Genomic DNA, 25,371 nt, shown 5'->3' on the forward strand with positions numbered 1-25,371 from the left:
GAGGGGAGAGCAGGGGCAGAGGCCCACAGGTGAGCGAAGCAAAGCTCCAGAGCCCAGGTGCCAGAGGTCATCTTTATTTCACCCCCCCTGCAGCTGGCAGGGCACCAAGGCCCTTCCCTGTGCCATACATTCAGAGCTGCACTGCCAGCAGCTGGGGCTCCAGCAGCCCTGGGGTGCTCCTGACACCAAGAACGAGGTTCTGTACCATCCTGACCCTAAAATGCCTCAGTGCCAGAGCTCCTGCCCCCCCTGCCAAAGGCCACACACAGCAGCTGGCTTCAAGCATGGCTTCAGCACCTGCAGCCCTGCTGGGGCTGGCACAGGCCTGCAGAGCTTGCTGGGCACTGCTGCACAGCCTCAGGAGCTGCCCAGGGAAGGGTCCCAGAAGGACTCAGCAGGAAGAGCTGCAGCTCAGAGCCAGAGGTGTGCACTGCCACGCCTGGGTGCCCCAGGAGCCATTTGCCTCTTGTGTCCCCACTGAGAGCAGCAGAAAAAGACCTCCCCCCCCCAGCTGAGCAGAGGGACCCCAGCCCCAGCAGGGGCAAGGCCCCCAGGGAGCGTTGGGAGCTGGGCTGCATACAGCAGAAGCACAACCCCCAGGCAGCAGCAGGGAAGCCCTCAGGTGAAACAGACCAAGGCCAGGAGCTGCTCTGCACACCGGGAGGAGCAGGAGCAGGACAGGCAGTGCCTGCCCCGGGGGCTGCAGCTCGCTAAGGTCACTTCGGGCCTGAAAGGGTTTGGGGGGGCAGCAGTGGGGGCCCAGCCCTGAGCAGTAGCTCCTGGCTCTGCTCTGCTCACACATCCAGCTGGGACCTCCCGGGGCCTCTCTGCCTTCCACCGCAGGGCAGGAGAGCTTGGCCCCAGGGCTGGGCTCCTGCCTGCAGGCTTTGGGTGCCAGCACCCAAGGGCACCTGCAGCAGGAGCCCCTCTGGGGCTGCCTGGCAGCCTGCGAAGAGCAGAGGGACAGCCCAAGTGCCAGGCTCCTGCTGGCAGGGCCCTTGGGGTCCCTTCCAAGCCACACTCTGATGCCTGTGGTGCCCCTCCAGCAGGCAGCTTGCCAGGAGGCTCCCGGCTCAGGCAGGGAGGGGAACTCTGCTCTGCACCCCAAGGCTATAGAGCCTCGGGCTGGCTGCCAGCAGCAGCAAACCATCGGCTCAGGAGCTCCGGGGGGAGCAGAGAACAGCCTCAGAACTGACCCCCAGCTCCAGCAGCCTGGCTGTGGGCAGCTGAGTTGCACAGAGCAGAGCTGCTCCCCGAGCTGTCCTGCTCTGGCTGCCTCCCACCGCGCAGGGCAGGCCCATGGCAGCTGCTGGCCACAGCCCTCGGGGGGTCCACAGCCCCTGCAGCTGCCCACAGGGGAGCTGCACAGGAGGCTGCCTGGGGGGCTGCCCAGGGGGTCCTGCAGCCACCACAGACATGCCTAACTGAGCTGCCTCAGCTTGCACAGCCCAAGCACAGAGCTGCTGAGGCAGAGGCAGGGATGTGGGGACCCCTTCCTTGCTGGGTCAGTGCAAGGAACCCCCCCCCCCCCCAAACTGGTTCCTGCCATGTCACACAGTGTGGCCATGGACCTCAGCCCCAGCAGACCAAGCTTTGGCTCCAGCACTTTCCCTTCCCTCCTGAGCTGCTCTGTGGCTCTCCCTCTGAGAGCAGCAGCTGGCAGCACAGAGCTGCTGCCCCCTGCTTTGTGAGGGACACCCTGTGCCCAGCTCTGTCCTGGCACAGCTGCAGGAGCAGAGCTGCTGCCAAGCCCACTGCCCCACAGCCCCAGGCAGGTCACCTGCAGCCTCCTGCTGCTGGCTGGGGGCTCCCCTGGCTGTGCCTGCTCTGAGCATGGCTCCAGCACCCTCCACACTGCCCCCACCATGGTGTGTCACCTGCCACACCGTGGGGAGCTCTCCTGCCCCCTCCGAGCACCCTGCTGTTCCACACTGCCTGTGCCTGGCCCATCCCTGGCTGCTCAGCTCTGCAGGGCCTCCCACCCTGCCCTTCCTGCCCAGCAGACACCTCCCTAGGGGATCAAAGCTCCTGCAGCTGCTTCTCCCCCGCTCCTGGCTGCCAGCAGATGCCCCCCAGCCCTCCTGCCAAGACACAGCCCTCAGGTGGTGCAGAGGGGACGAGTTCCAGAGCCCTTGCTGTGCTGTGACACTCCTGAGGAGCACTAAGCCCAGAGGCCATCCAGCCTTGGGAGTCACTGCACAGAGCTGTGGGTGCTAAGGCTTTGGGTGTGGATGCAGGGGTAAGGGAGGTGCACACCCCACACAAAGCAGTTCTGAGGTGCCACCACCTCCCCAGCTGGAGGTGCAGCCAGGCTGCAGTCCTTGCTCCCAGCTCTGCACACAGCAGAGCAGGACCTGCCCTGGCTGAGCCCACGGCAGCCTGAGCTGTGGCCTCACAGGGCCTTGGTGCTGGCTGGGTGTGGGGGGTGGGACACAGGCTTCTGAGGGTAGGAGCTGTACAGGTAGACCTGCAGCAGGATGGCCATGTCCACAAGCACCTGCAGCAGCCCACAGATGGAGAACTGGAAAGGGGCCTGGTTCAGGATGAAGTAAACAGTCTTGAAGGTGTCCCCACTGGTCCACATCAGCACCATCTTGACACTGCAGAGCAGAAAGGAAGAGCCTTGAGCTGGAGAAGAGGCTGGGGACACCCAGCAGGGCACCAAGCCAGAGCTGAAAAGCTGCCAGGACCCCCAGGAGCAGCCCCACACCAACCCTGATCCTGAGCAGCCCCGCACCAACCCTAGTATTGAGCTCCCCTACTCCAGCCCTGATCCTCAGCTGCCCCACACCAGCCCTGTCCTGAGCTCCCCTACCCCAACCCTGATCCTCAGCTGCCCCACACCAGCCCTGTCCTGAGCTCCCCTACCCCAACCCTGATCCTCAGCTGCCCCACACCAGCCCTGTCCTGAGCTCCCCTATCCCAACCCTGATCCTCAGCTGCCCCACACAAGCCCTGTCCTGAGCTCCCCTATCCCAGCCCTGATCCTCAGCTGCCCCACACCAGCCCTGTCCTGAGCTCCCCTATCCCAGCCCTGATCCTCAGCTGCCCCACACCAGCCCTGTCCTGAGCTCCCCTATCCCAGCCCTGATCCTCAGCTGCCCCACACCAGCCCTGTCCTGAGCTCCCCTATCCCAACCCTGATCCTCAGCTGCCCCACACAAGCCCTGTCCTGAGCTCCCCTATCCCAGCCCTGATCCTCAGCTGCCCCACACCAGCCCTGTCCTGAGCTCCCCTATCCCAGCCCTGATCCTCAGCTGCCCCACACCAGCCCTGTCCTGAGCTCCCCTATCCCAGCCCTGATCCTCAGCTGCCCCACACCAGCCCTGTCCTGAGCTCCCCTACCCCAGCCCTGATCCTCAGCTGCCCCACACCAGCCCTGTCCTGAGCTCCCCTATCCCAGCCCTGTCCTGAGCTCCCCTCCCCAGCGCTGTGTCTGGTGTTGGCAGTGGCAGAGGCTGCCCGGGGCGGGGCAGGGTGGGGTGGGGCGCACCTCATGCCGTCGGTGGAGCTGTTGCGGTAGTTGCGGTAGAGCTGCGGCAGCCCCAGCAGGGCCTCGCTGAAGACAGCCGTGAAGCCCAGGAGCTCGACGAAGAGCGGGGAGTCCAGGCAGAGGTAGGTGAGCGACCCTGCCAGCCCCCCGAAGCTCAGCAGGCACTGCAGGTAGTCTGCAAACCGGCTCCAGTGCCAGAAGTGACGCAGGTCCAGGTCTGCAACACAGCGCCGCCACACCCGCCTCCAGCAGCTGCAGCTGCAGCCTGCAGCCCCTCCCTGCCGCAGCCCCTCCCTCCTGCAGCCCCTCCCTGCCACAGCCCCTCCCTCCTGCAGCCCCTCCCTCCTGCAGCCCCTCCCTGCCGCAGCCCCTCCCTGCTGCGGCCCCTCCCTCCTGCAGCCCCTCCCTCCTGCAGCCCCTCCCTCCTGTGGCCCCTCCCTGCTGCGGCCCCTCCCTGCTGCGGCCCCTCCCTGCCACAGCCCCTCCCTGCCACAGCCCCTCCCTCCTGCAGCCCCTCCCTGCCACAGCCCCTCCCTCCTGCAGCCCCTCCCTCCTGCGGCCCCTCCCTCCTGCAGCCCCTCCCTGCCACAGCCCCTCCCTCCTGCAGCCCCTCCCTCCTGCAGCCCCTCCCTGCCACAGCCCCTCCCTCCTGCAGCCCCTCCCTCCTGCAGCCCCTCCCTGCCGCAGCCCCTCCCTGCCGCAGCCCCTCCCTGCTGCGGCCCCTCCCTGCTGCAGCCCCTCCCTCCTGCGGCCCCTCCCTCCTGCAGCCCCTCCCTGCCACAGCCCCTCCCTCCTGCAGCCCCTCCCTGCCGCAGCCCCTCCCTCCTGCAGCCCCTCCCTGCTGCAGCCCCTCCCTGCCGCAGCCCCTCCCTCCTGCAGCCCCTCCCTGCCACAGCCCCTCCCTCCTGCAGCCCCTCCCTCCTGCAGCCCCTCCCTGCCACAGCCCCTCCCTCCTGCAGCCCCTCCCTGCCGCAGCCCCTCCCTGCCGCAGCCCCTCCCTCCTGCGGCCCCTCCCTCCTGCGGCCCCTCCCTGCTGCAGCCCCTCCCTGCCGCAGCCCCTCCCTCCTGCAGCCCCTCCCTGCTGCAGCCCCTCCCTGCTGCAAGCCCCTCCTTGCCGCAGCTCCTCCCTCCTGCAGCCCCTCCCTGCCACAGCCCCTCCCTCCTGCAGCCCCTCCCTGCCACAGCCCCTCCCTCCTGCAGCCCCTCCCTGCCACAGCCCCTCCCTCCTGCAGCCCCTCCCTCCTGCAGCCCCTCCCTCCTGCGGCCCCTCCCTGCTGCGGCCCCTCCCTGCTGCGGCCCCTCCCTGCCGCAGCCCCTCCCTCCTGCAGCCCCTCCCTGCTGCAGCCCCTCCCTGCTGCAGCCCCTCCTTGCCACAGCTCCTCCCTCCTGCAGCCCCTCCCTGCCACAGCCCCTCCCTCCTGCAGCCCCTCCCTGCCACAGCCCCTCCCTCCTGCGGCCCCTCCCTCCTGCAGCCCCTCCCTGCCGCAGCCCCTCCCTGCTGCAGCCCCTCCCTGCCACAGCCCCTCCCTCCTGCGGCCCCTCCCTGCTGCGGCCCCTCCCTCCTGCAGCCCCTCCCTGCTGCAGCCCCTCCCTGCTGCAGCCCCTCCTTGCCGCAGCTCCTCCCTCCTGCAGCCCCTCCCTGCCGCAGCCCCGGGCCAGTCAGGGTGGAAGGAAGCACTGGGAAGCAGGAGGCCACTGTCAGTCTCGGGAGGCAGCAGAAGGTGGAACTCCAGGAAAAGGCTAAAAAGTGAGCCCCAAACAGCTCCACCTGCCAGGAGAAGCCTGGGAAAGCCCTTGGGAAGTGTCCTGGGGGTGCTCCACAAGCAGCCAGGCAAAGCCTCACAAGCTACCAAAGATGAAGCACCCTGGAGGGGCCTGCAGCACCGTGGCACAAGCAGCACCTCACCACAGCCTGCCAGCACCAACAGCAAGGTCCTCATCCTGCTGGGAGGCAGCCAAGGCCCTGGCAGTGCTGAGAAGCCACTGAGCACCTTCTGTCTGAGCGCCTCGTTTCCCAGGGCAGAGGTGAGGGAACCGTCCCAGGGCCTCAGCTGCAGCAGCAGAGCCTGAGGCTCTCCTGAGCTCCAAATGGTGCTGCCGAGTCCCCACTCCCCCACCCAGGGCTGTGGTGAAGGCCAACCAGGCTGCCACAGGCCCTAAATGTAAATGAAATTGCACAGGAGGAGTTGCAAGACCAAGACCACACAGCCTGCACAGCTCCCTGCAGCTACCAGCTCCTCCTCCTGCCCAAAGCCAGCCAGGAGCTCATGGCCCTGAGCAGCTGCAGCAGCTCCCACGGTGCCTGCCAGGCACTGAGCTCCTGGGCTGCCCTGCAGCAGCTGCAGAGAGAGGTTCTGCAGCTCCCCTCCCAAGCCTGAGGTCCCTAACCTGCCCACTTGAGACAAGGTCTCCCTTTGATGGCTGAGAGGTGTGTTGCAGGATGCCTTGGGTGCTGCAGGACCCCATGGATGCTGGCAGACGAGCAGCTCGCTGGGAACTTCATGCACTGAGTGGAGGCTGAGGCTGAAGAAAGCTGAGCTGAAGCCCCCCCCACAGCAGGCAGACTGTGTGTCAGGCCCCAGGAATGCCAAGCAGGCAGAGGCAGCGCTGCAGGGCCATGGTCAGGAGCAGGCAGGCCCCGACAGGAGCAGCAGCTGGAGGGCTGCTGTGGGACAGGAGCCAAGTGACACAGAGGAGCTGACAGCATCAGCTTCCTTCTGGGGGTGACACAAGAGTCCAGGCAGCCTCCTTATTTATAGTGAAGCAGCATTTCAGCCCTGCCAGCTCCTGCAGGGAAAGTGAAGCAAGGCCTCTGCCATCCCAGCAATGACTAACCCAGCTCTCAGCTTCCCCTGCCCCTGCTGCTGTGCCCTGACCTTGACAATTCTGCACCCACCTGCCAGCCCTGCACCCACCCCTGCCTCAGTCTGCACCATTCCAGCTCCCAGACTGGTTTGGTTTGGTTCCTCCTGGGGCTGGAGCAGAGCTCCCAGTCCTCATTCCCTGTCTCTGGACGTGGCAGTTTGCCCCTGAGCCCTCTGTGTAGCTTCATTTCATCACCCTGAAGAGCAGCAGCTACCAGCTGCACTGAGTCTGAAGGTCTTGCCCCTGCTGACACCACCACAAAGGACCAGCAGCCCTGAACTCCCAACCCCCAGTGCCCGTGCCCTGTGCAGCTAGCAGCATTGGTGAGTCACAGTGCCAGCACTGAGCACAGCTCCAGCCCAGGGCAGACAAAACCAAAGCAGGCCCCAGCCCCTCAGAGCAGACCACAGCTATCTAAAGCCACCACACCGGCCTGACCTTCACATCCCCTGCACCCTCCAGGCCCTCTTGGAGAGCCTGGAGCTCCCTGCCTGCCCCAGGCTGCCCCTGTCCCAGGCTGCCCTGCCCCAGGCTGTGCTGCCCCAGGCTGTGCTGCCCCAGGCTGCCCTGCCCCAGGCTGCGCTGCCCCAGGCTGCCCCTGCCCCATGGTGCCCCTGCCCCATGGTGCCCCTGCCCCAGCCTGCTGCCCCAGGCTGTGCTGCCCCAGGCTGCCCTGCCCCAAGCTGTGCTGCCCCAGGCTGCCCCTGCCCCAGGCTGTGCTGGCCCAGACTGCCCTGCCCCAGGCTGCCCTGCCCCAGGCTGTGCTGCCCCAGGCTGCCCCTGCCCCAGGCTGCCCTGCCCCAGGCTGCCCTGCCCCAGCTCCTCCACCCGCAGCCAGGCTGGGATTCTCTCTGTGGGTCACAGAGGGGTTTGGGTTGGAAGGGACCCTGCAGATCCCTGTGCTACCCAGCAGCAGCCTGGCCGCTCCCTGCTCTGCAGGCCGGCCGCATGTGCAGGCTCAGCTGTGCCAGCGCCGGGGCTGTGGGAGCAGCTCTCTGCTCTGGCCCCGGAGGATGGCTCCAGGTCGCCACCGATCCAGCGCTCCCCAGCCGCGGCGCTGGAGGCCGGCCCGGGACGCGCTCCCCAGGGTCGCACGCAGGGCTTGCGGCTCAGGAGCGCCCTCCTGTGGCTGGATGCCGTCAGCGCTCCGCAATCGCCGCTCGCCGGGGATCGCCGCAGCCACCACCGGGAGCCTGGCCAGCAACACCCCTGTGCCACACGGCTCCCCCGGCGCCCCAAGGTCCCTCTGGGACCGCACGGTTCCCCTGGTGACCCACAGCTGCCCCGGCGCCCCAGGGCTCATGCCAATCTGCACGCCCACCTCTACTGCCCGCAGGAGAGTATCCTGACAGGGGGAACCTCAGTGCTCAGCAAGAGCTCAAGGGTAGGGGCAAGAGGCTAGGGCCAGACTCTTGTCAGTGGACGAGGAGCAACGGGCACAAACTGGGAGCCAGGAGGCCTCACTTGAGCATAAAGAGGAAACTCTTTGGTGTGAGGCTGCTGGAGGCTGGAGCAGGCTGCCCGGAGTGGCTGTGGAGTCTCCTGCTCTGGAGAGCTTCCAACCCACCCTGGATGTGTTCTGGGTGCCCTGCCCTGTGTGCCCCTGTGGTAGCAGGGGCCTGGGCTGGATGCTCTGAAGGTCCCTTCCACCCCCCACCAGCCTGGGCTTCTGTGTTTTAAAACAAGGTAGCCCCCAAAGCCTAACATCCCCTCCAGGGTCCTTGCCAGATGATGCCCCGAGTGAGCCAAGAGAGGGGGCAAGAGCTGAAGGTGTGAGTTATGGCTAACTCCTTCTTTAAGCCAAAAAGCAAAGTCCAAGGCTCAGGCACGGGGCAAGCTCTAGACACAGCTGCAGAGGAGGAAGGGAAGCCCTTATCGGCCACAGGTGGCCTTCAAAATGTTCAAACATCTGCTTGGGAAAAGCAAACCACAGCCAAGCAGCGCTCCCGTGCCTGCCCCTGCACCCTCGGCAGCTCCCAAGGCTGCAGCCTCCCTGCGGCAAAGCCTTGCTGGGTTTGTTCCTCCAGCACCCCCAGGGCTCCACACAAGCACCTGGGAAAGCTGTGGTTCAGTGCAGCTCAGGGCACCTCTGTTCTCAAACAGCCCCAGTCAAGGCACAACAAAGAAACCAACCCCCAGCAAATCCTCCCTCGGCCTCCGGGGGCCAAGGCAGCAGGAGAGGTTTGAGCCAGCCAGGAAGGAGTGCGAGGCTGGGCTGAGACCACCCAGCAGAGCACCCAACCCACCCCAGGAGGGTGAGGCTGTCCTGGTGCCAGGGACCATTCCATCCACCTCACTCTGCTGGGCAAGTCTAAAGCCAACTGCAAGTAAGATTTATTAACCAGAGAGCTCAGCCCCAGACCACTGGCCTGAGGGCCATGGTGCTTTCTCCTGCAAGCCTCAGGGCTTGCAGCTATCAAACTACTGAGCAAGTGGCTTTTAACACACACAACCCAACCAAGCAAACCAAAAGCCAAGCCAAGCAAACAAATATCAGTATGTAAAAGAAAACCAAAGAGGAGAGAACTGTGACAGGAGCAAAAGGCCACAGACTCAGTGACTTATTGCTGTTGAACTTTAACTACCTGAAGCACTTCCAAGCCACCCACTCAGCCCTCACCAGGGGCACACAGAGCTGCTGCCAGCCCAGGCACTGCACACCAAGCACTCTGAGCACCACTGAAAGCCAACAGGGGCACAGGCAGGACTGTCCCGAGGTGACATCCATGGGGTTAGTACCACAAGCCAGTGAGGAGGGCTACAAACCAGGATGGCAGCAAAGAGGAGAACAAAGAGGGTGAGAGGCCAGGAAAGAGAAGAGCTCTGCGAAGACACAAGGAGCTGTGCAAAGACAAAAGGAAAAGTGGCAGTGCAAACACTGCAGGCAGGCAGCAAAAGCTGCTGGCTTGGCTTCTGCATCTAAGAGGGGAGATCAGGATGAGCCCTGAGCAACCTGTGAGCCTCCAGCCAGTGCTTCCCCAAGGTGAAGTTCAACTAACTTCAAAGCAAGAGACCAGCACAGGGCTAAAGCTGCCTGTCCAGGCTGGAACAGTTCCTCTTCCTTCAGCAAGTTAGAGAGCACAGAACCAGCTCTGAAGGGGGAAGCTCTCAGAGCACAGAACCAGCTCTGAAGGGGGAAGCTCTCAGAGCACAGAACCAGTTCTGAAGGGGGAAGCTCTCAGCCTAGAGCACAGAACCAGCTCTGAATGGGGAAGCTCTCAAAGCACAGAACCAGCTCTGAAGGGGGAAGCTCTCAGCCTAGAGCACAGAACCAGCTCTGAAGGGGGAAGCTCTCAGAGCACAGAACCAGCTCTGAAGGGGAAAGCTCTCAGAGCACAGAACCAGCTCTGAAGGGGGAAGCTCTCAGAGCACAGAACCAGCTCTGAAGGGGGAAGCTCTCAGCCTAGAGCACAGAACCAGTTCTGAAGGGGGAAGCTCTCAGCCTAGAGCACAGAACCAGCTCTGAAGGGGGAAGCTCTCAGCCTAGAGCACAGAACCAGCTCTGAAGGGGGGAGGCTCTCAGCTGCAGCACTTCTGCCTCCCAGGCCACAGTTTGAGGCTGCCCTGGTGGGGGCTCAGGGCAAGCAGAGGTGTCCCCATTGTTCCTGACCATCAGGCCCTGTGGGCACTTTCCCATCCTGCATTCTGGAGAGTGCTGAAAGAGTCTCCTGTCCCTTGCAGCCTCCTCCAGAGTCAGGGCTGGGAGAGGAGGGGTAGGAGCCTGCACAAGGGGCCCCTGCTGGTCCCTGCCACATTTTCTGGTCTGGCCTGCAGAAGGAGGAAGGCAGAGAGCCCTGGGCCACACAAGGAGTGGAAGTGAGCTGCCTCCCAAGCCTGAGCAAGAGCTGCAAGCCTCTTTCCCCTGGTGAAAAGCTAAAAGGAGAAGAGGGACATTCAAAGCAAGTATTACCAGTGAGAACTCATGCAGCAGGGTTTGTTCTGCCCAGGAAGGGCCAGGCCAGCACTCCCCAGCCATGCAAGGGTCACCCAGAGAAGCCAAGCAGGGCAGGGGCAGCTGAGAGGCAGGGCCATGCAGCGTGGCTGTGCACAGTACATACCCAGATAGGACCTCCTGGGGGCTGCTTTCACCTCTTCATCCTTACTGTCTGCAGCTACAGAGAGAAACAGGTGAGGAGAAACAGGCAAAGGCAGGAGAGACAGACAGAGAGACAGACAGACAGGGGGTTAGGCCAGCAGTGGGGCTGTCAGTCACATCTGGCAGGCAGGCAGTCCACCCCTGGGGCTGGCAGGCAGTCAGTCCATCCAGCTCTGCTCACACCACACCCAGCCAGGAGATGCCAGCAGCTTTAGTCTCCAAGCTGTCTGTCAGGCTACCCTCAGGGTGTTAGGAGAGGGCTGAGGGGCAGCACTCACTCAGGGCAGCCTCAGTGCTGTCTCCCTGCAGAGCCCAGCAGTGCCCCTGGGGGCAGGGATGAAGCAGCCTTGCTGGAGAGCTTGCCCAGGCTCACAGGGCACCAACTGCCACCTCAGCCAGGTCCAGGTGTGCAGAGATGGAGCTGCAACCCCAGAGCCAACCAGGACCAGGTGCCTCCTGTGCACAGTGCTGCTCTGCAACAGCTGCCCAAAGCCTGAGCTTAAGCCAGGCCTATGCAGAAGGAGAGAGCAGACCCTGGCTGCAGTCATGCTGCCTGCTGAAGCTTCCCCCTCTGTTCCTCCTCTGCCAGCTGGACACTACCTCTGCTGCAGGGTGCCCAGCCCAGAGCTCCCCATGGGCTCAGGCTGCTGTGAGAATGTCCAGGCTGGGCACAGGGGAGGACAACCAGCAGCTGGAAGGGAGTGACCAGAGGCAAATATCTTCCTATGCCAGCACCAGAGCCGTCCTGCTGCAGGGGCTGGGCACTGCCAACAGGCACTGTCCACTGCTCTGCAGTGAACTGCACTCAGCCAGGCAGTTCAGCACCTCTCACAGAGTCCTGGGCACCTGTGGGGGGGAGATGGAAGGCTTTTTGGGGGGTCCCTGTCTGCCCAGGAACACACAAACTGCTCAGGCCTGCCTCTGCTGCCAGCACTCAGCAGATCCCAGCTGTGCCTGTGAGCACCTGGCCACAGCCTGCCCTTGCTGCTGCAGGCATGGCACAGGCACACAGCACTGCCAGGGCTGGAAGGGACCTCGAGGACCACCCATGGGCAGGGACACCTCACACCACAGCAGGTTGCTCACAGCCACCTCCAGCCTGGCTGCAAACACCTCCAGGCAGGAGGCTTCCACCACCTCCCTGGGCAGCCTGCACCAGGCTCTCACATCTTGCTCTCCAGCATGGCAGCTCCCCCAGGCCATGCCCCAGAACTGCCACAACACAACACCACCACCACAACAGAGCCAAACCTGGGGCTGTAAGGAGCAAACCACCACTGCACCTCCAGCCTCTGTCCTGAGCCAGCAGCACAGCACTGGGCAGTGACTAAGGACAGCTGTGGTCACTTCCCCAGGGCCAAGGGCAGCTGTGGCCACTTCCCCAGGGCCAAGGGCAGCTGTGGCCACTTCCCCAGGGCTGCAGCCTGCACTGAAGCAGTTACAGAGGTGTTGAAGAGAGGATGAGAGGCAGGGAGGGGCAAATGCTTCCATTCTGTTTCAGGGGAGACCTCCTGCAGTTCCAGCCCCGTGATCATCAGCAGTGCTGCCGTGCCCCTTGCCCTGGGGCTCTGCAAGGCTCATCAGGACCCAGCTGCTCCCCACTGCAGCAGGCTGTGAGGCAGCCGAGTGGGCAGAGCTTGCCTGGAGCAGCACAGAACAGCAGGGCCGGGGTGAGGGGCAGCCCCGGGGCTGTCCAAGCCCTGCTCCTGCTCCTGAGGGGAGCTCTGCACACAGCTGGGCTTGCTGACAGCCGGCCAGGGGCAGAGGGGAGGCTTTGGCTCTTCCTGGAGCGCGGGGGAGGCTGCAAGCCTTGGATGGGAACAAGGGAGGGCCACAGGCAGGGCAGATCAACCTCTCCAGCTGAACACAGGGCTGGGGTTCAGCAGGAGGGGCAGAGGACAGAGTGGAGGCCTGGGGAGGTTCCCTGAGCTGCTAAGGGACAGTCTGGTGGTGCTCTGGGAGCTGTGTGCCTGTCAGGCACTGCTCCCTGCAGGGGGCTACAGACTGAGCTGCACAGCCTCCCTCTTTGCCCAGGGAGCCTGCAGGAGCACTGGGGCAAAGCTGCTCTGGGGTGAATGTGCAGCAGCAGAACTGCCCTCAGAGAGGGCAGAGAAACCTTTCTGCCACTTCCCACCCCCTGGCACAGAAAGCAGTGGAGGCAGAAGCAGACATGCCCCTCCCAAAGGCTTCCTGAGCCTTAACTGCTGCTGAGCCTGGCTGAAGTGGTTTCCCACCCTGCCAGGCTAACAGCCCTCAGAACACAGCAGCTCCTCTGCCACAGGAGCTCACCTGACAGCCCCAGGGCACAGGGGGTGCAGGCAGCTCCCTTAGCTAGGAACTAAGGACCCTCCTGCACAGCAGCAGCTGCTGAGGGAGGCTGTGGGTATCTGCTGCAGCTACCGGGGAGGGGGCATGGGAAGGGAACAAATGGAGAGCCTGAAGCCCATTGGCTGCAATTATCAATGCCTAAAGATTAACTAATCACCAACGTGAGTGAGAAAGGTCCCTGAGTGCCAGCCAAGGCCACAGCAAAGCCTGAGGCAAGGGCAGACAAAAGGCTCACAGCACCTCCTGCCCTGACAGGCAGCAGCTCAGCAGGCAGAACTGAGCCCTGTGTGACAGCAGGGCACAGGCACACCCCAGCCTGGCACAGGGCACAGCTGCACAAAATCTCCTCTGCTGGACAGGAACCTCAGACCCTGTAGCCCAGCAGAAGGGCAGAGGGAGCAGGCTGCACGCTCAGGACTGGGGAGAGCTCTGCCCTGGGCTCCGCTGAGAGTCAGCTGAGAGGAAACCTCCACAGCTTTACCTGGGAGAGAAGTGAAGGAACAAGGAGGGAGGAGGGAGCCTGGCTGGCAGCTCAGGCAGGGCTGGTGCCCCCAGGCAGCTTCCAGCCCCGCCCAGAGCTCTGGCACTGACCTGCAAAGCAGCGGCGCTTTGCGCTGAGCTCGTTGGCCACCCGCACCTCGGTGCACAGCTTCAGCATCAGCAGCATGGTGATGATCATGATGATGCTCTGCCACAGCAGGGGGGCCTCGAAGTGCCTGCCAAACCTGCAACAGAGGGCACAGGATGATGCTCTGCCACAGCAGGGGGGCGTCGAAGTGCCAGCCAAACCTGCACAGAGGGCACAGCTGCAGCACCCCCCGGGGGCAGGCAGCCTGTGGGGCCACCCCCAGCCCCGGGGCCCCTGCAGGGGCAAACCCCAGCAAGGATGAAGAGAAGGCTCCAGGGAGACCTTCTTGTGGCCTTCCAGGATCTGAAGGGAGCTACAAGAAAGCTGGGGAGGGACTTTTGAGGGTGTTGGGCAGGGACAGGACTGGGGGGATGGAGCAGAACTAGAAGTGGGGAGATTGAGATTGGCTGTGAGGAAGAAGTTGTTGCCCATGAGGGTGGTGAGAGCCTGGCACAGGCTGCCCAGGGAGGTGGTGGAAGCCTCCTGCCTGGAGGTGTTTGCAGCCAGGCTGGAGGTGGCTGTGAGCAACCTGCTGTGGTGTGAGGTGTCCCTGCCCATGGCAGGGGGCTGGGACTGGATGAGCCTTGGGGTCCCTTCCAGCCCTGGCAGTGCTGTGGTTCTATCTCCTTCGTGGTCTACCTCAGGACATCTGAGTGACCTCCTCCAGGTGACCCTGGCAGGGATCTTGGAGTCCATCACCTCCAGAGGCCCCCTGCCAAGCCCTGGCACATGACATACTGCCCAGTCCATCAGCTTGTGCCCAGTTTGGCCCCGAGCTGGGAGGTCCCAAAGATGTGGGAAGCCAGCAGACAGAATTTGTCCTCTCCTGCCTTCCCCTCCTGGGCTCAGCCTGCTGGGAAAGCTTTCCCAGCAGGAGTGGTCAGGGATTGGAAGGTGCTGCCCAGGGAGGTGGTGCAGTCACCACCCCTGGCTGTGTTCCAGGGTAGTCTGGATGTGGTGCTTGGGGCTGTGGTTTAGGGCTGAGCCTTGCAGCGCAGGGCTCTGGGTTGGCCTTGGTAGTCCTGAGGGTCTGCCCCAGCCTGAGTGTTGATTCTGTGACTCCTGGGTTCCCCCTGCAGGTTCCACAGAGAGCTGAGGTGGGGCTGTGGCACACCCTGCCTGATGGGGGTGCAGGAGGCTCTGCCAGGTGCCCAGGGCATCAACCACCCACAGGCTGGCATCAGCTGGGACCTGGCACACAGGAGAAAGGGACCCTGCCCTGAACTCCTCCTGCAGTGCTTGCTGAGAGCTCAGCACCCAGCTAAGGACAAGCAGAGGAGCACCCAGGGCTTGCGCAGCACTGCCCCAGGCACCAGGAAGGGTAAGGTGGAACTTGTGCAGCTCTCAGGAGCTCCAAACAGCTCCCAGCACCTCCAGAAGCTCTTCAGAGCCCTCCAGCCAAGGGCAACAGAGGTCACACCACAAAACCTGCTCCTGCCAGAGGTGCAGCTGAAGGGGAGGAGAGGCTCAGGTCCCATCAGCAGGGCTCAGGGTGCTGGAGGCAGCAGCAGAGACTGCTCAAGACACAGCAAGGGCTAATTAGTCATTAAGGAGAGCTGTAATCCCCTGCTCTGCCCTAATCCCCTGGCACTGCTCCTGCTGCCAGCCTGGGCCTGTTCCCCACTGCCAGTGGTGCACAGGGCAAGCACAGGAGGTTCGCTCTGCTCTGCTCCTGAGAGGTCTCTGAGGAGCAGCTGAGTGCTGGTGCTGCAAGCAGACCACCCCCACCCCGACCACGCTGCCCCCTGGTGCTCCTGGACCCCTGAGATGGTTCCCCCCAGCCTGAGCATCCTCCAGTGAGAGGCACAGGGATGCCAGCTTGTATGAGCAGCCTGGGCTCAGAGCAGGGGAATTCCACACCAGGACTGGCTCCTGAGCTTCCCTCTTACACCACACCAGGGCCAGGCTGGAGGGGGCCTGCAGCAGCCTGGGCTAGTGGGAGGTGTCCCTGCCCATGCCAGGGCAGGGGAAACTGGATGAGCCCAGCCCAGCCCAAGCCCCTCTCTGTCCCTGTGATTCCATGGCACAGATGAGGCCTGCCCAGGGTCACTTTTCTCTTCTTTGGACTTCTCTCATCTGTTTAAAAGGCAAAAATAAAGCAAGGGGGGAGAGAGGGAACACTTACAAGGAAGTTGCTGTGCATCTTCCACCCCCAGCCCAGCACACAACTCTCCCCCACCTCCTGGGTCCTGTCCCTGACCATGGCCATGCAAAGCTACTCAGCTGGGAGGATGCAGGCCAGAGCAGCCAAGCAGCTGTGCCCACCCTGGGCACTGGTGAGCTCCAGGGCCAAGCTGCTTCAGTACAGCCCAGGAGAGCCTGGGCAGATGATTCAAGGCTCAAGCACAGTAAGGCTTGGGGTGTCCCTCAGCACCAGTGTTGAGCCAGTCCTGGCAGGTCCCACAAAGTGCCAGGTAAGAGGAATGGTACTGAGGTGTCCTGCTGGAAGTGCAGAGGGCACCAGTGCTGCTGGGAGGTGCTTTGAAGCATGCCAGGCATCTCCACAGGCACCAGCATGCCAGGGAGGCTGGCACTGCCTGCCCCTCCTTTCCCACAGCACCAGCCTGCTCCAGGCTGAGCAGGTCAGCAGTTGCACCCCGGCCTGTGAGGTGTGAAGAAGGCCAAAGGAGCAGCTGATGGCCACCACACAGCATGAGCAGCAGCCACCCTGGCAGCCCACAGCAGCCATGAGACGTTTCATGGACTGCCAACAGCAGAGCAGCAGCAGGCACGGAGCTAACTGGGCACCAGGGCCAGGCTCAGCACAAAGCCTGCCTCACATCCTGGCAGACAGAGCCCCACTGTCTGCAGCCCTCAGCACAGGCTTCTGTGCTCTCCCAAAACACATTTCTGGCCCCAGTGCCCCTCCCAGGGGCCAAGGACTCCACAGAGGTAGCACAAGGCTGCCCAGCCCCACTCCCCCTGCCATGCCCCCTGCTGCCACCTGCAGCCTTCACTCCTGGAGACCTCTTCCCCTGCTGCCTCACCAGGCTCTGGCAGGCAGCTCTCTCTCTGCTGGAGCAGGGCAAGGCCAGGCACACCTGAGGGAAAGCAAAGCCTCTGCCTCTGAAGAGGACAATTTAAGACACCGGCTCAGAGGAGCAGGAAAGTGTCCTTGGTGGGTGAGGTGCTGCTGTCTCCAGCAGCTCTCTGTGTGCAGCCTGAAACCAAGGGACAGCACAGGGAGGAGAGGCTCTGCACTGAGCCTCCACGCCTTCAGAGATGGCTCAACCCCTCCTGGCTGGGAGGAAGAGGAAGACTGGCAGCAGGGAGCTGCAGACAGGTTTGGTAGCCTTGATGTCAGCTGCTGCTGTCACGGAGCTACAGCTCAGCCCCAGCTGCTGCCACGCCAGGCACGTGGAGCAGAGCAGGGATCAAATCCTGCTGGGAGGGGAGAGGAAAGGTCAAACCTCACCCACTGCACGGCCAGACCTCAAAAAGCAAACAGAAAACCTGGGGGTGACCAGGTACAGCTCTGGGAACCTCTGGAACCTGCCCCTTCACTGGCAGGGATAAAGGGATCCACAGCTGGGAAAAGTAAGGGAATGGATCCAGAGCTGGGAGAGTAAGGGGGAAAAAATCACCAGTAGGAAAATGAAGGGAAGGAATTCAAGCTAGGAATGACAAGGGAATCAGCTGACAAGTAGGGGAATGAAAGAGGATAAGCTCACAGGTGGGAAGCAAGGGAATTCCCAGCTAGGAAAAACCAAGGACATTAATTCACAGCCAGGGATCAAGGGAAGGAGTTCACAGCAAGGAAGAACCAAGGGGAGTGCACCCAGAGCTGAGGTGCCCAAGGTCTAGCAGAGCAGGAGGAGGTTTCAGAAATGCCTTTGGAGCTAACCCAGAACCTCCTCCAGACACAGACAGCCTGAGCCTGCCCCAGCCCCAGCCTGGGGAGCAGCACAACCCTTCTGCCAAGCACAGCTTGCAGGGATCTCAGGCTGCTGCTTTCAGCACTGCTTCTGGATCAGAGATTGCTCAGGAGGGATGAACCTGGCACAAATCACAGCCCCAGCAACCAGGGGTAATGAAGGGGAACTAAACCCAGCCGAGAGCAGCAGCTCTGTGTCAGAGGAGCTCTCCGCAGAGATGGCTCAAGGTCAGGGCTGCCCTGCTGAAGGGAAGGAGCAACCTCGGCTCCTGGCATCCTGGCATCCAGCCTGGGGCAAGCTGTTGGGGGCCAGCACAGGCATGGGACAGATCATTTACTGCATCTGCAGCAACATAACCCAAACCTGCCAGCTGCTCCCATAAGCACTACAGACAGAGGTGCACCGGTGCTGAGTGCTGTGGCCCAGCTCCGGGGGGCACCAAGCAGCTCACAGGAGAGCTGAGCTGCCAGGCTGCTTGCTGGGCACCTTTCAAACACCCTCACACACCTCACAGGCTGCTGCTCCATCTTCCTGCTACCATCCATGCACCCAGGCATGCTGTCCAGCCCCAAAAATACTCTCATGTCCCACTGGGGTGGATGAAGAACTACCAGGAACCAAAACACTCTCTTGGGGAGCACGGAATCACCACTCTGCAGATCCTCCTCTCTGCCTTTGTGTCCAGCAGAGCCCAGAGAGGGAGAGCTTGGTGTTAACTACAACACCTCTGCCCCCCATGGGATGCCCCAGGCACACCTCTGCCCCTGATGAGGTCATCCTGTACCAGCACCCCTGAGCTCCAACGTGCCCAGAGCCCACACACAGGCAGGGAGTGGCTCAAATCCCATCGGGAATGCCCTGATCCTGCCAACACAGCTGCAGCCTCTCCCTGCTGGAGTGTGGCAGAGCCTGGAGCACTGCCACAGAGGGCAGCTCCTCCTCACTCCCAGTGACTGCTCTGCTCTGCACATTTCTCACACAGACACTGAGATGCTGCTGGTTTGTGCTCATCTCTCACACAGACACTGAGATGCTGCTGGTTTGTGCTCATCTCTCACACAGACACTGAGATGCTGCTGGTTTGTGCTCATCTCTCACACAGAGACACTGAGATGCTGCTGGTTTGTGCTCATCTCTCACACAGAGACACTGAGATGCTGCTGGTTTGTGCTCATCTCTCACACAGATACTGAGATGCTGCTGGTTTGTGCTCATCTCTCACACAGACACTGAGATGCTGCTGGTTTGTGCTCATCTCTCACACAGACACTGAGATGCTGCTGGTTTGTGCTCATCTCACACAGACACTGAGATGCTGCTGGTTTGTGCTCATCTCTCACACAGACACTGAGATGCTGCTGGTTTGTGCTCATCTCTCACACAGACACTGAGATGCTGCTGGTTTGTGCTCATCTCTCACACAGACACTGAGATGCTGCTGGTTTGTGCTCATCTCACACAGACACTGAGATGCTGCTGGTTTGTGCTCATCTCTCACACAGAGACACTGAGATGCTGCTGGTTTGTGCTCATCTCTCACACAGACACTGAGATGCTGCTGGTTTGTGCTCATCTCACACAGACACTGAGATGCTGCTCTGCTCTGCACATCTCTCACTACAGACACCACAAATCGACTCCTTGGCCTTGCCTCCTGTCCCAGTTGCACTAACCCAGGTGCCCCAGGCCCTGCCAGCAGCTCCCCTGGCTGCAGAGCCTCTGTCCCCTTCACCTGCCTGCAGTCACTTCCCAGCTCTCCAGCTGCCAGCTCTGGCTCTTCTCCTCCCCTGCCCCCGCCAGCTCCACCACTTCCCTTCTGCTCTCCCTCCCACAATCTCCTCCTACTTCAGGAGTCAGCTTTGAAAGCAAAACGGAAACCAAGCCAGGATATAGCCCATCAAGGACCGGTTCTTTGTGGCACCCGAAGCAGCCTTTTTTCGTTAAAATGCTCTCAGAGTAACTGCTCTTAGTTGCAGGCATTTCCCAGACTGCCTCCTCTCTGGTGCTGTAAGAACTCATCAGGAACAGAAGTGAGAGCAATTCGCCCACCCCCCCAGGTACATTTCCTTTGTCCAGCAGCGCAGGACCTAAGCATGGACACAGATTTGATTTGGAATGTTGACAGCGCTGCTGAGGAGGAATTTGCTTTAGAGGGCTGCCCACCTTCTGCCTGCTTGCCCAAGGCACAGCCTTGGCATCGGTAGCTATGTAGGGAGCTCTAGAACCACCTATGGAGCTCAGACTCCCTAGGAAGCCAGGTGGCATCCCAGGGAAGTGCACCAGGACAAGGGGTGATGGTTGGAAATCAAACAGGGAGATTTAGACTGGAAAGAAGGCATCTGCTACACGGAGCGTGGGGAGAGCCTGGGCCAGGCTGCCCCAGCCCGGGCAGCCCTGCAGGTCAGGGCAACACAAGCAGAGTCAGCAAGCAAACAGACCGGACAGAGCAAACCTCTCTTTATCGACCGGATCAGAAGTGGCCTCCCGGCACAGCAGGGCACCGGCAGCCAGAGCTGGCAGGGCTGGCAGCGTTTACCGCTGCGGATTCACCCAGCGCCGCCAGACAGCGTTTAGCTCTCGGGCAGGAGGAAAACGCCAGCAAATGCCCTCGGGTATCCCAGCCCACAGCCCCACGGCTGGTCCCGCACAGCCCCACGGTCCGGGCGGCGCCCACTCACCAGAAGAGGATGCGCAGGATGTTGGCCACCAGCAGCACCAGGCAGACGTAGGTGGAGAAGCCGTCGGCGTTCTGCGTGCGGCGGATCTGCCGGTACTGCGGGATGTAGGGCACCACGCCGCCGAACACCATGGCCCCCGCCGCGCCCCAGGCCGCCAGCTGCTGCACCGGCACCAGCGGCCCCGCCGCGCCGCTCGCCTCCATGGCGGGGGCCGGCGGGGACCCCGCCCCGGGGCCGCTCACGCCGGACGACCGCCGTCCGCCGCCGCTCGTCGAGCTTCAGTCGCGCAGGGGCTGCCGCCCGCGATGCAGCGCCGCGGCCTCTCGCTCAGGGCCGGGACCTGCCGAGGGGACGGGGCGGGAGTGAGCCCGGCGCCGCTCCGCCCCGCTCCGCCCGCCGGCATCCCCGCCCCGGCCACCGGCTCGCTGCGCCGGGGGGGCCGCCCCCAGCCGCGCCCCGCGGGAACGTGAGCGCCCGGCGCGGTCTGTCCCTCCGTCCGTCTCCTCGTCCCCCTGCCCTCCCGTCCGCTGCCGCCTCCCCACCTGCTCCCCGGGCTCCGCCGGCCGCCATCCCGCTCCGCACGCCGCGCCTGGGGGCGGTCGGCAGCGGCAGGCTCCGTGACGCCACAGTAAGCGCCGCAGCTCCGCCATTGGCGGCCGGTGCCGCCCGGATGGCCGGCAGGCAGCGGCCGGACCCCACCGCGGGGCTTTGGGGGCCAGATCCCTGCCGCAGTCCCCGGAGGCGGCCCGCGGGTACGGGCGAGGTGGCACCGATGAACGCCGCGGGGCTGTATCTGTACAGCCGCGGGGGCTCCGAGGACACCCAGGCCAGCAGCAGACTGGAGCCCACCCCCCGGGGGGCCAGCTGAAGGCTCAGGTAGCTCCCTGCAGCTTCCCCAAGAGCAGCGGTGCTGCAGGGGTGGCTGCTGCAGCAATCAGTCTGTGCTGCCAGCTGGCTCTGAACGACAGGCTGGAAGTAGCCTCTGAGAGCATTCAGTCCAACATCAGCTCAGCACCACCAGGGCCACCAAACCCTGTCCCCACGTACCATGGCCACAGGTGCCATGAACACTGCCAGGGATGGGGACTCCACCACCCCCCTGGGCAGCCTCTGCCAGTCCCTGACCACTCCTGCAGCACAGAAATTTCTCCTCCTCTCCAACCTCACCCTGCCCTGGCACAATTCCAGGACATTTCCTCTCCTGTCACCTGAGACTGGGGCGCCTGGCTCCAGCCTCCCCTCAGGGAGCTGCAGAGAGCAAGGAGGTCTCCTTCAGCCTCCTCTCCTCCACACTGTGCACCCCCAGCTCCCTCAGCTGCTCCTCCCCAGCCCTGCTCTCCAGACCCTTCCCCAGCCTGGTTGCCCTTCCCTGGCCCTGCTCCAGCCCTCAGTGTCCTTCTGGCAGTGAGGACCCAAGAAGAGGAAAGAGGAGGTTTGCTTTATGTCCTGCACCAGAGAGGTGCTGCTGGGCTGAAGCAAGTTTGGGAAGTGGCTGCAAGGCTGAAGACACAGCACAGATAAGCCTCAAGTGGCTCCTGCACAACAAAGGAGGTCATAAAGATTATGAGCTCCTGCAGCAGCCACCTTCCCTCCCTGTATCTCACCATATCTCCTCTGCAGCTGCAGGCGTGCTGAGATCAAAAGAAGGCTTTGCTGTGCTGCTCATAGAACAAGGAAACAGGCCCCAAGTACCCTGAAATTGGCCCTCCCCACCATGACCTGCAGCTGCCAGCTCTGCAGGAACACCAGCAGGGAAACTGGCACCCAGGAGGAGCTGCTCTGTGGGGCCTGGAGCCCATAGCCCGCACCAGGAGCTCCTGATGAAGACCCTTGCCCCTGGCAGTTTTCCTCCTGGAAGCTCTGGCAGGAGGGAGCTGTCTGGAGAAGCTTCACAGCAGGGCTTGTGAGGAGCAGCGCCAGAAGCACCACACTGCTACCCTGACCCTGTGACCTGCCTGGCATCAGGAGGAGCTGCTTAGAAGCCCTGCCCAGGTCATGCTGGGGCTCAGCTGAGCTCCAACCTGGCCAGGGGTGGAATGTGGCACTGCAGATACCTCCTGCAGCTCCTGCAGGCTCCCTGGCCGTGGCATGCTTGCTCCTCCATGCTTCCAGATGTTTCCTGGCCTCTGCAAGCTCTTGACACAGTCACAGAATGCCAGGAGTTGGAAGGGACCCTGGAGCTCACCCAGCCTAAGCCCTGCTCCAGCAGGGCCCCCCCAGCAGCTTGCCCAGGGGCACAATGGCCAGGGGGGTTGGAAGCTCTCCACACCAGGAGACTCCACAACCTCTCTGGGCAGCCTCCTCCAGGCCTCCAGCAGCCTCACACCGAAGTTTTCCCTTAGATTCAAGTGAAACCTCCTGGGTTCCAATTTGTGCCCCCTGCTCCTTGTTCTTTCACTGAGCACCCAGCCTCAGAACCTCCACCCTTTAGGTATTGATCAGCACTGAGAAAATCTGATCAGGCTGCTCCTCCACAGGCTAAGGAGCCCCAGGGCCCTCAGCTTCTCCTGGTAAGAGAGATGCTGCAGTGACCTGCTCGCCCTCACATCCTTCCCAAACAGGGCAGGGGTGGGCAGGGAGGGGAGCAGTGACATTTATTAGAACTGCTGAGTGTTGTGCTTACAGCAGCTCACCTCTGCTGGCTCAGGACAGACTCTCGCTGTGGGTGCCCTGCTGGCAGTGCCATCCTGCCAGGCACTCACGGGGGGTCCCCTGGAAACCTCACTGACACTGAGCACCACTCACAGCACCTAGCTGGCCCTGCTGTGGGCAGGGGAGGGCTGGAGCATCCCTGAGCTCCCTTCTGAGCCCTACCACACCGTGACGCCGTGACAGCTCCACACACAGCAGGACACGGCAGCCTCACAGGCACCAGCAGCGCTCTGTGGCCTGGGGCTGAGGACCGCAGGGCTGACCGTGGCTGCTCAGCCTCCGTCATGCCTTTGGCCTGGCGCTGTGGCTGTGCTGCAGCATGCAGCTCCAAAGGCACAGCATTTGTACTGCTCTGCCCCGAGAGTGTGGGACAGGAACCAAACCCCGCAGGAAAAGCAGCCCCGAACCTCAGCCTGGGTGGGGGGCAGGAGTTTTCCTTCCTTTCAGTGGCCACTGCAGCCCTGGGACATCGTTAAGGGCTCTAAGGACCTCAAGTAGTGAGTGCCCCGAGGGACTGCCGCTCATTGGGAAGGGCGCTGGGAGGAATCCCTGCCCCGGGAGGCAGCCAAGGCACCGGAGGGGCTGCCCACGGCGGCTGTGGAGGCTCCGAGGCCAGGCGGGACGAGGGCTGGCAAGAGGTGCCGCTGCCCACGGCACAGGCTGGGACCGGCTGCCTTTGAGGTCCCATCCGGCCCGGGCCGCTCCGCGACTCGCCGGTGCCGCACGGCTCCGCCCGCCCCCGGCCCCGGGCGGGGCCTCCGCTGCCGGCACAGCAGCGAGCGGCGATGGCGGCCGCGGGCCCGGTGGGAGCCGGCGACCTGCCGCGGCTGGTGAGCGGGGGGCGGCGGGGGGCGGCCGGGCGGGGGGCGGCGGGGGGCGGCCGGGCTGGGGGCGGCGGGGGGCGGCCGGGCGGGGAGCTGCGGGAAGCGGCGGGGGACAGCGGGCGGCCGGGCGGGGGGCGGCGGGAAGCGGCGGGGGGCGGCCGGGCGGGGGGCAGGCACGGGAGGGCGCTGCCCGGGGCTCCACTCTCTGCCATCTGTCCCCCCGCAGGCGGAGGATCTGCTGGGCCAGCTGCAGGACAACTTCCAGGCGCTGGCCGAGAGGATCGCGCTGAGGAATATCCTGTGGAGCCCCCCGGGAGGGTCCCTTGGCACCCCGGTGCCCCCTGCCGAGCTGCAGCCGACAGCCGCGCTGCCGAGCAGCTGGTGATCCCCCAGGCCGGGTCCTTGCCGCACCGGGGGAGGGCTAGGCTGGGTAGGAGGGGAGATGTCTTTGGCACAGGCTGCCCACGGAGGCTGTGGCTGCCCCCGGAGGCGCTCAAGGCCAGGCTGGGTGAGGCAGGTTGCAGGTGTCCCTCCCATGGCAGGGGCTCGGAGCTGGCTCTGGAAAGTCCTTCTAAACCCAAACCAGTCGCTGATTCAGTGAGATGAGCTCTCCAAGGAGGAGTTCAGACCTGAAGGGGTTCTGAGCTTTCTCAGCAGAGGAGAGCTTGCAGCAGCTCTGCTTTCTGAACGGGCAGACTGGTTGTGTCTGCACTCCCTGGAGCTCGGCCTCTGGGGCAGCAGCTGCTCAGGGTGAGGGAAGTGTTCTGCAAGGTGACTGCAAGGCAGCTCCCAGGCTGCCTGCAAAGAAACCAATCTGCTGCCCAGCACATGCTGCACACAGGGGCACGCAGGAGGAGCTGGCACACTGCTCTCTTGAAGAGGAGGGGGCACTGCCTGCCACTGCACAGCCTCCTGCATGCTGCATCCTGCAGAGGATCACTGAATGCTTTGGGCTGGAAGGGACCTCCACAGCTCATCCAGTCCAAGCCCTGCACTCAGCAGGGACAGCCCCAACCGCAGCAGGCTGCCCAGGGCCCTCTCCAGCCTCACCTTGAAGATCTCCAGGGCTGGAGCCTCAACCCCCTCCCTGGCAACCCGCTGCAGGGCTCCAGCAGCCTCCTGGTGCCGGACACAAGTGAGTAAGAGGCTGAGCCATGGGGAGGAGAGCTCTTGGTTTGCCCACAGGGGGAACAAAGACGCCCATAGCCCCCTGGGGCTGGCATTTGTCTGTGGCTGGTCCTTAACGTGGCACTGGAGGAGATGGGCGAGCGCTTGGAGGGCCTAGAGCTGCACGTGGCACAGCTGATGGCAGAGGCTGGCATCGACAAGGCCCAGGAGGAGCTGAGGGTAAGGACATTCCTCCCCCTTGGGCTTGGCACCATGGGCAGCACCTGGCAGGAGGATGCTGCTGACACATCCTTCATGCCTGTGCTTGCTGGGGTGCTGAGGTGACACAGATGTGGCACTGGGATGTGTGAACTCAGTGCTGCCCTTGCCAGCAGCCACAGCAGCTGCCAGCTTCCCAAGAGACAAAGCTGTGGCTGCCCAGGGCAGGGCAGGGCTGGCTGCAACTGTGCTGCAGACCTAGGGCTGTGCTGAGGCTGTGAAGCCTCAGAGGTGCAGGAAGCCAATCCCTGAGGATGTGCTCAGCTGTGCAGGGACCTCCCTGCTGAGCCCTGCTGCTGCACAGGGAAGCCTCTGACCCAGTCTCGCTCTTCCCTTGCAGCACTGAGGGCCAGATCAAGGCACAGGGCAGCAGCACCACCAGGAGGCTGGGAGCTTCCCTCACAGAAAGCTCCAGGGCAGACCAGCAGGCTGGCATCGTGGGGACCAGCAGGCAGGCCTCAGGGAAGCAGCCAGCAGGCTGGCATCGTGCCCTGAGAGCATCTCCATTGTTTATCGTTTGCTGCCCCAGAGGGAAGGAAAGCAGCA

The 25,371-nt window shown here is 63.3% G+C and overlaps 1 protein-coding gene across 2 annotated transcripts; it reads right to left on the bottom strand.

The window, feature by feature from the left end:
- Positions 1 to 41: 41 nt before the first annotated feature.
- On the bottom strand, positions 42 to 20,306 carry SLC66A2 (solute carrier family 66 member 2). Of its 2 annotated transcripts, XM_068167713.1 has the most exons (5): positions 19,964 to 20,306; positions 13,374 to 13,507; positions 10,417 to 10,470; positions 3,494 to 3,710; positions 42 to 2,600 (listed from the first exon to the last, which is right to left on the bottom strand). In XM_068167713.1, the coding sequence occupies exons 1-5, from the start codon at positions 20,164 to 20,166 to the stop codon at positions 2,393 to 2,395; spliced, it is 816 nt and encodes a 271-aa protein (XP_068023814.1). In that variant the 5' UTR covers positions 20,167 to 20,306; the 3' UTR covers positions 42 to 2,392. The 2 variants fall into 2 exon arrangements, with proteins under 2 accessions (XP_068023814.1, XP_068023815.1); XM_068167714.1 differs by lacking the exon at positions 10,417 to 10,470.
- Between the last annotated feature and the right edge of the window lie 5,065 nt (positions 20,307 to 25,371).

This window comes from Melanerpes formicivorus, unplaced genomic scaffold (assembly GCF_026170545.1).
Source record: "Melanerpes formicivorus ecotype bairdi unplaced genomic scaffold, bMelFor1.0.p_v2 SCAF_122, whole genome shotgun sequence".
Taxonomy (NCBI): Eukaryota; Metazoa; Chordata; class Aves; order Piciformes; family Picidae; genus Melanerpes; species Melanerpes formicivorus.

Coding starts and splice junctions, on each gene's coding strand:
- SLC66A2 (XM_068167713.1), bottom strand. CDS start 20,166: ATGGAGGCGAGCGGCGCGGCGGGGCCGCTGGTGCCGGTGCAGCAGCTG. Junction 13,508..19,963: donor ATCCTGCGCATCCTCTTCTG/GTGAGTGGGCGC, acceptor CCTCTGTTGCAG/GTTTGGCAGGCACTTCGAGG. Junction 2,601..3,493: donor AGCTCCACCGACGGCATGAG/GTGCGCCCCACC, acceptor TCTGCTCTGCAG/TGTCAAGATGGTGCTGATGT.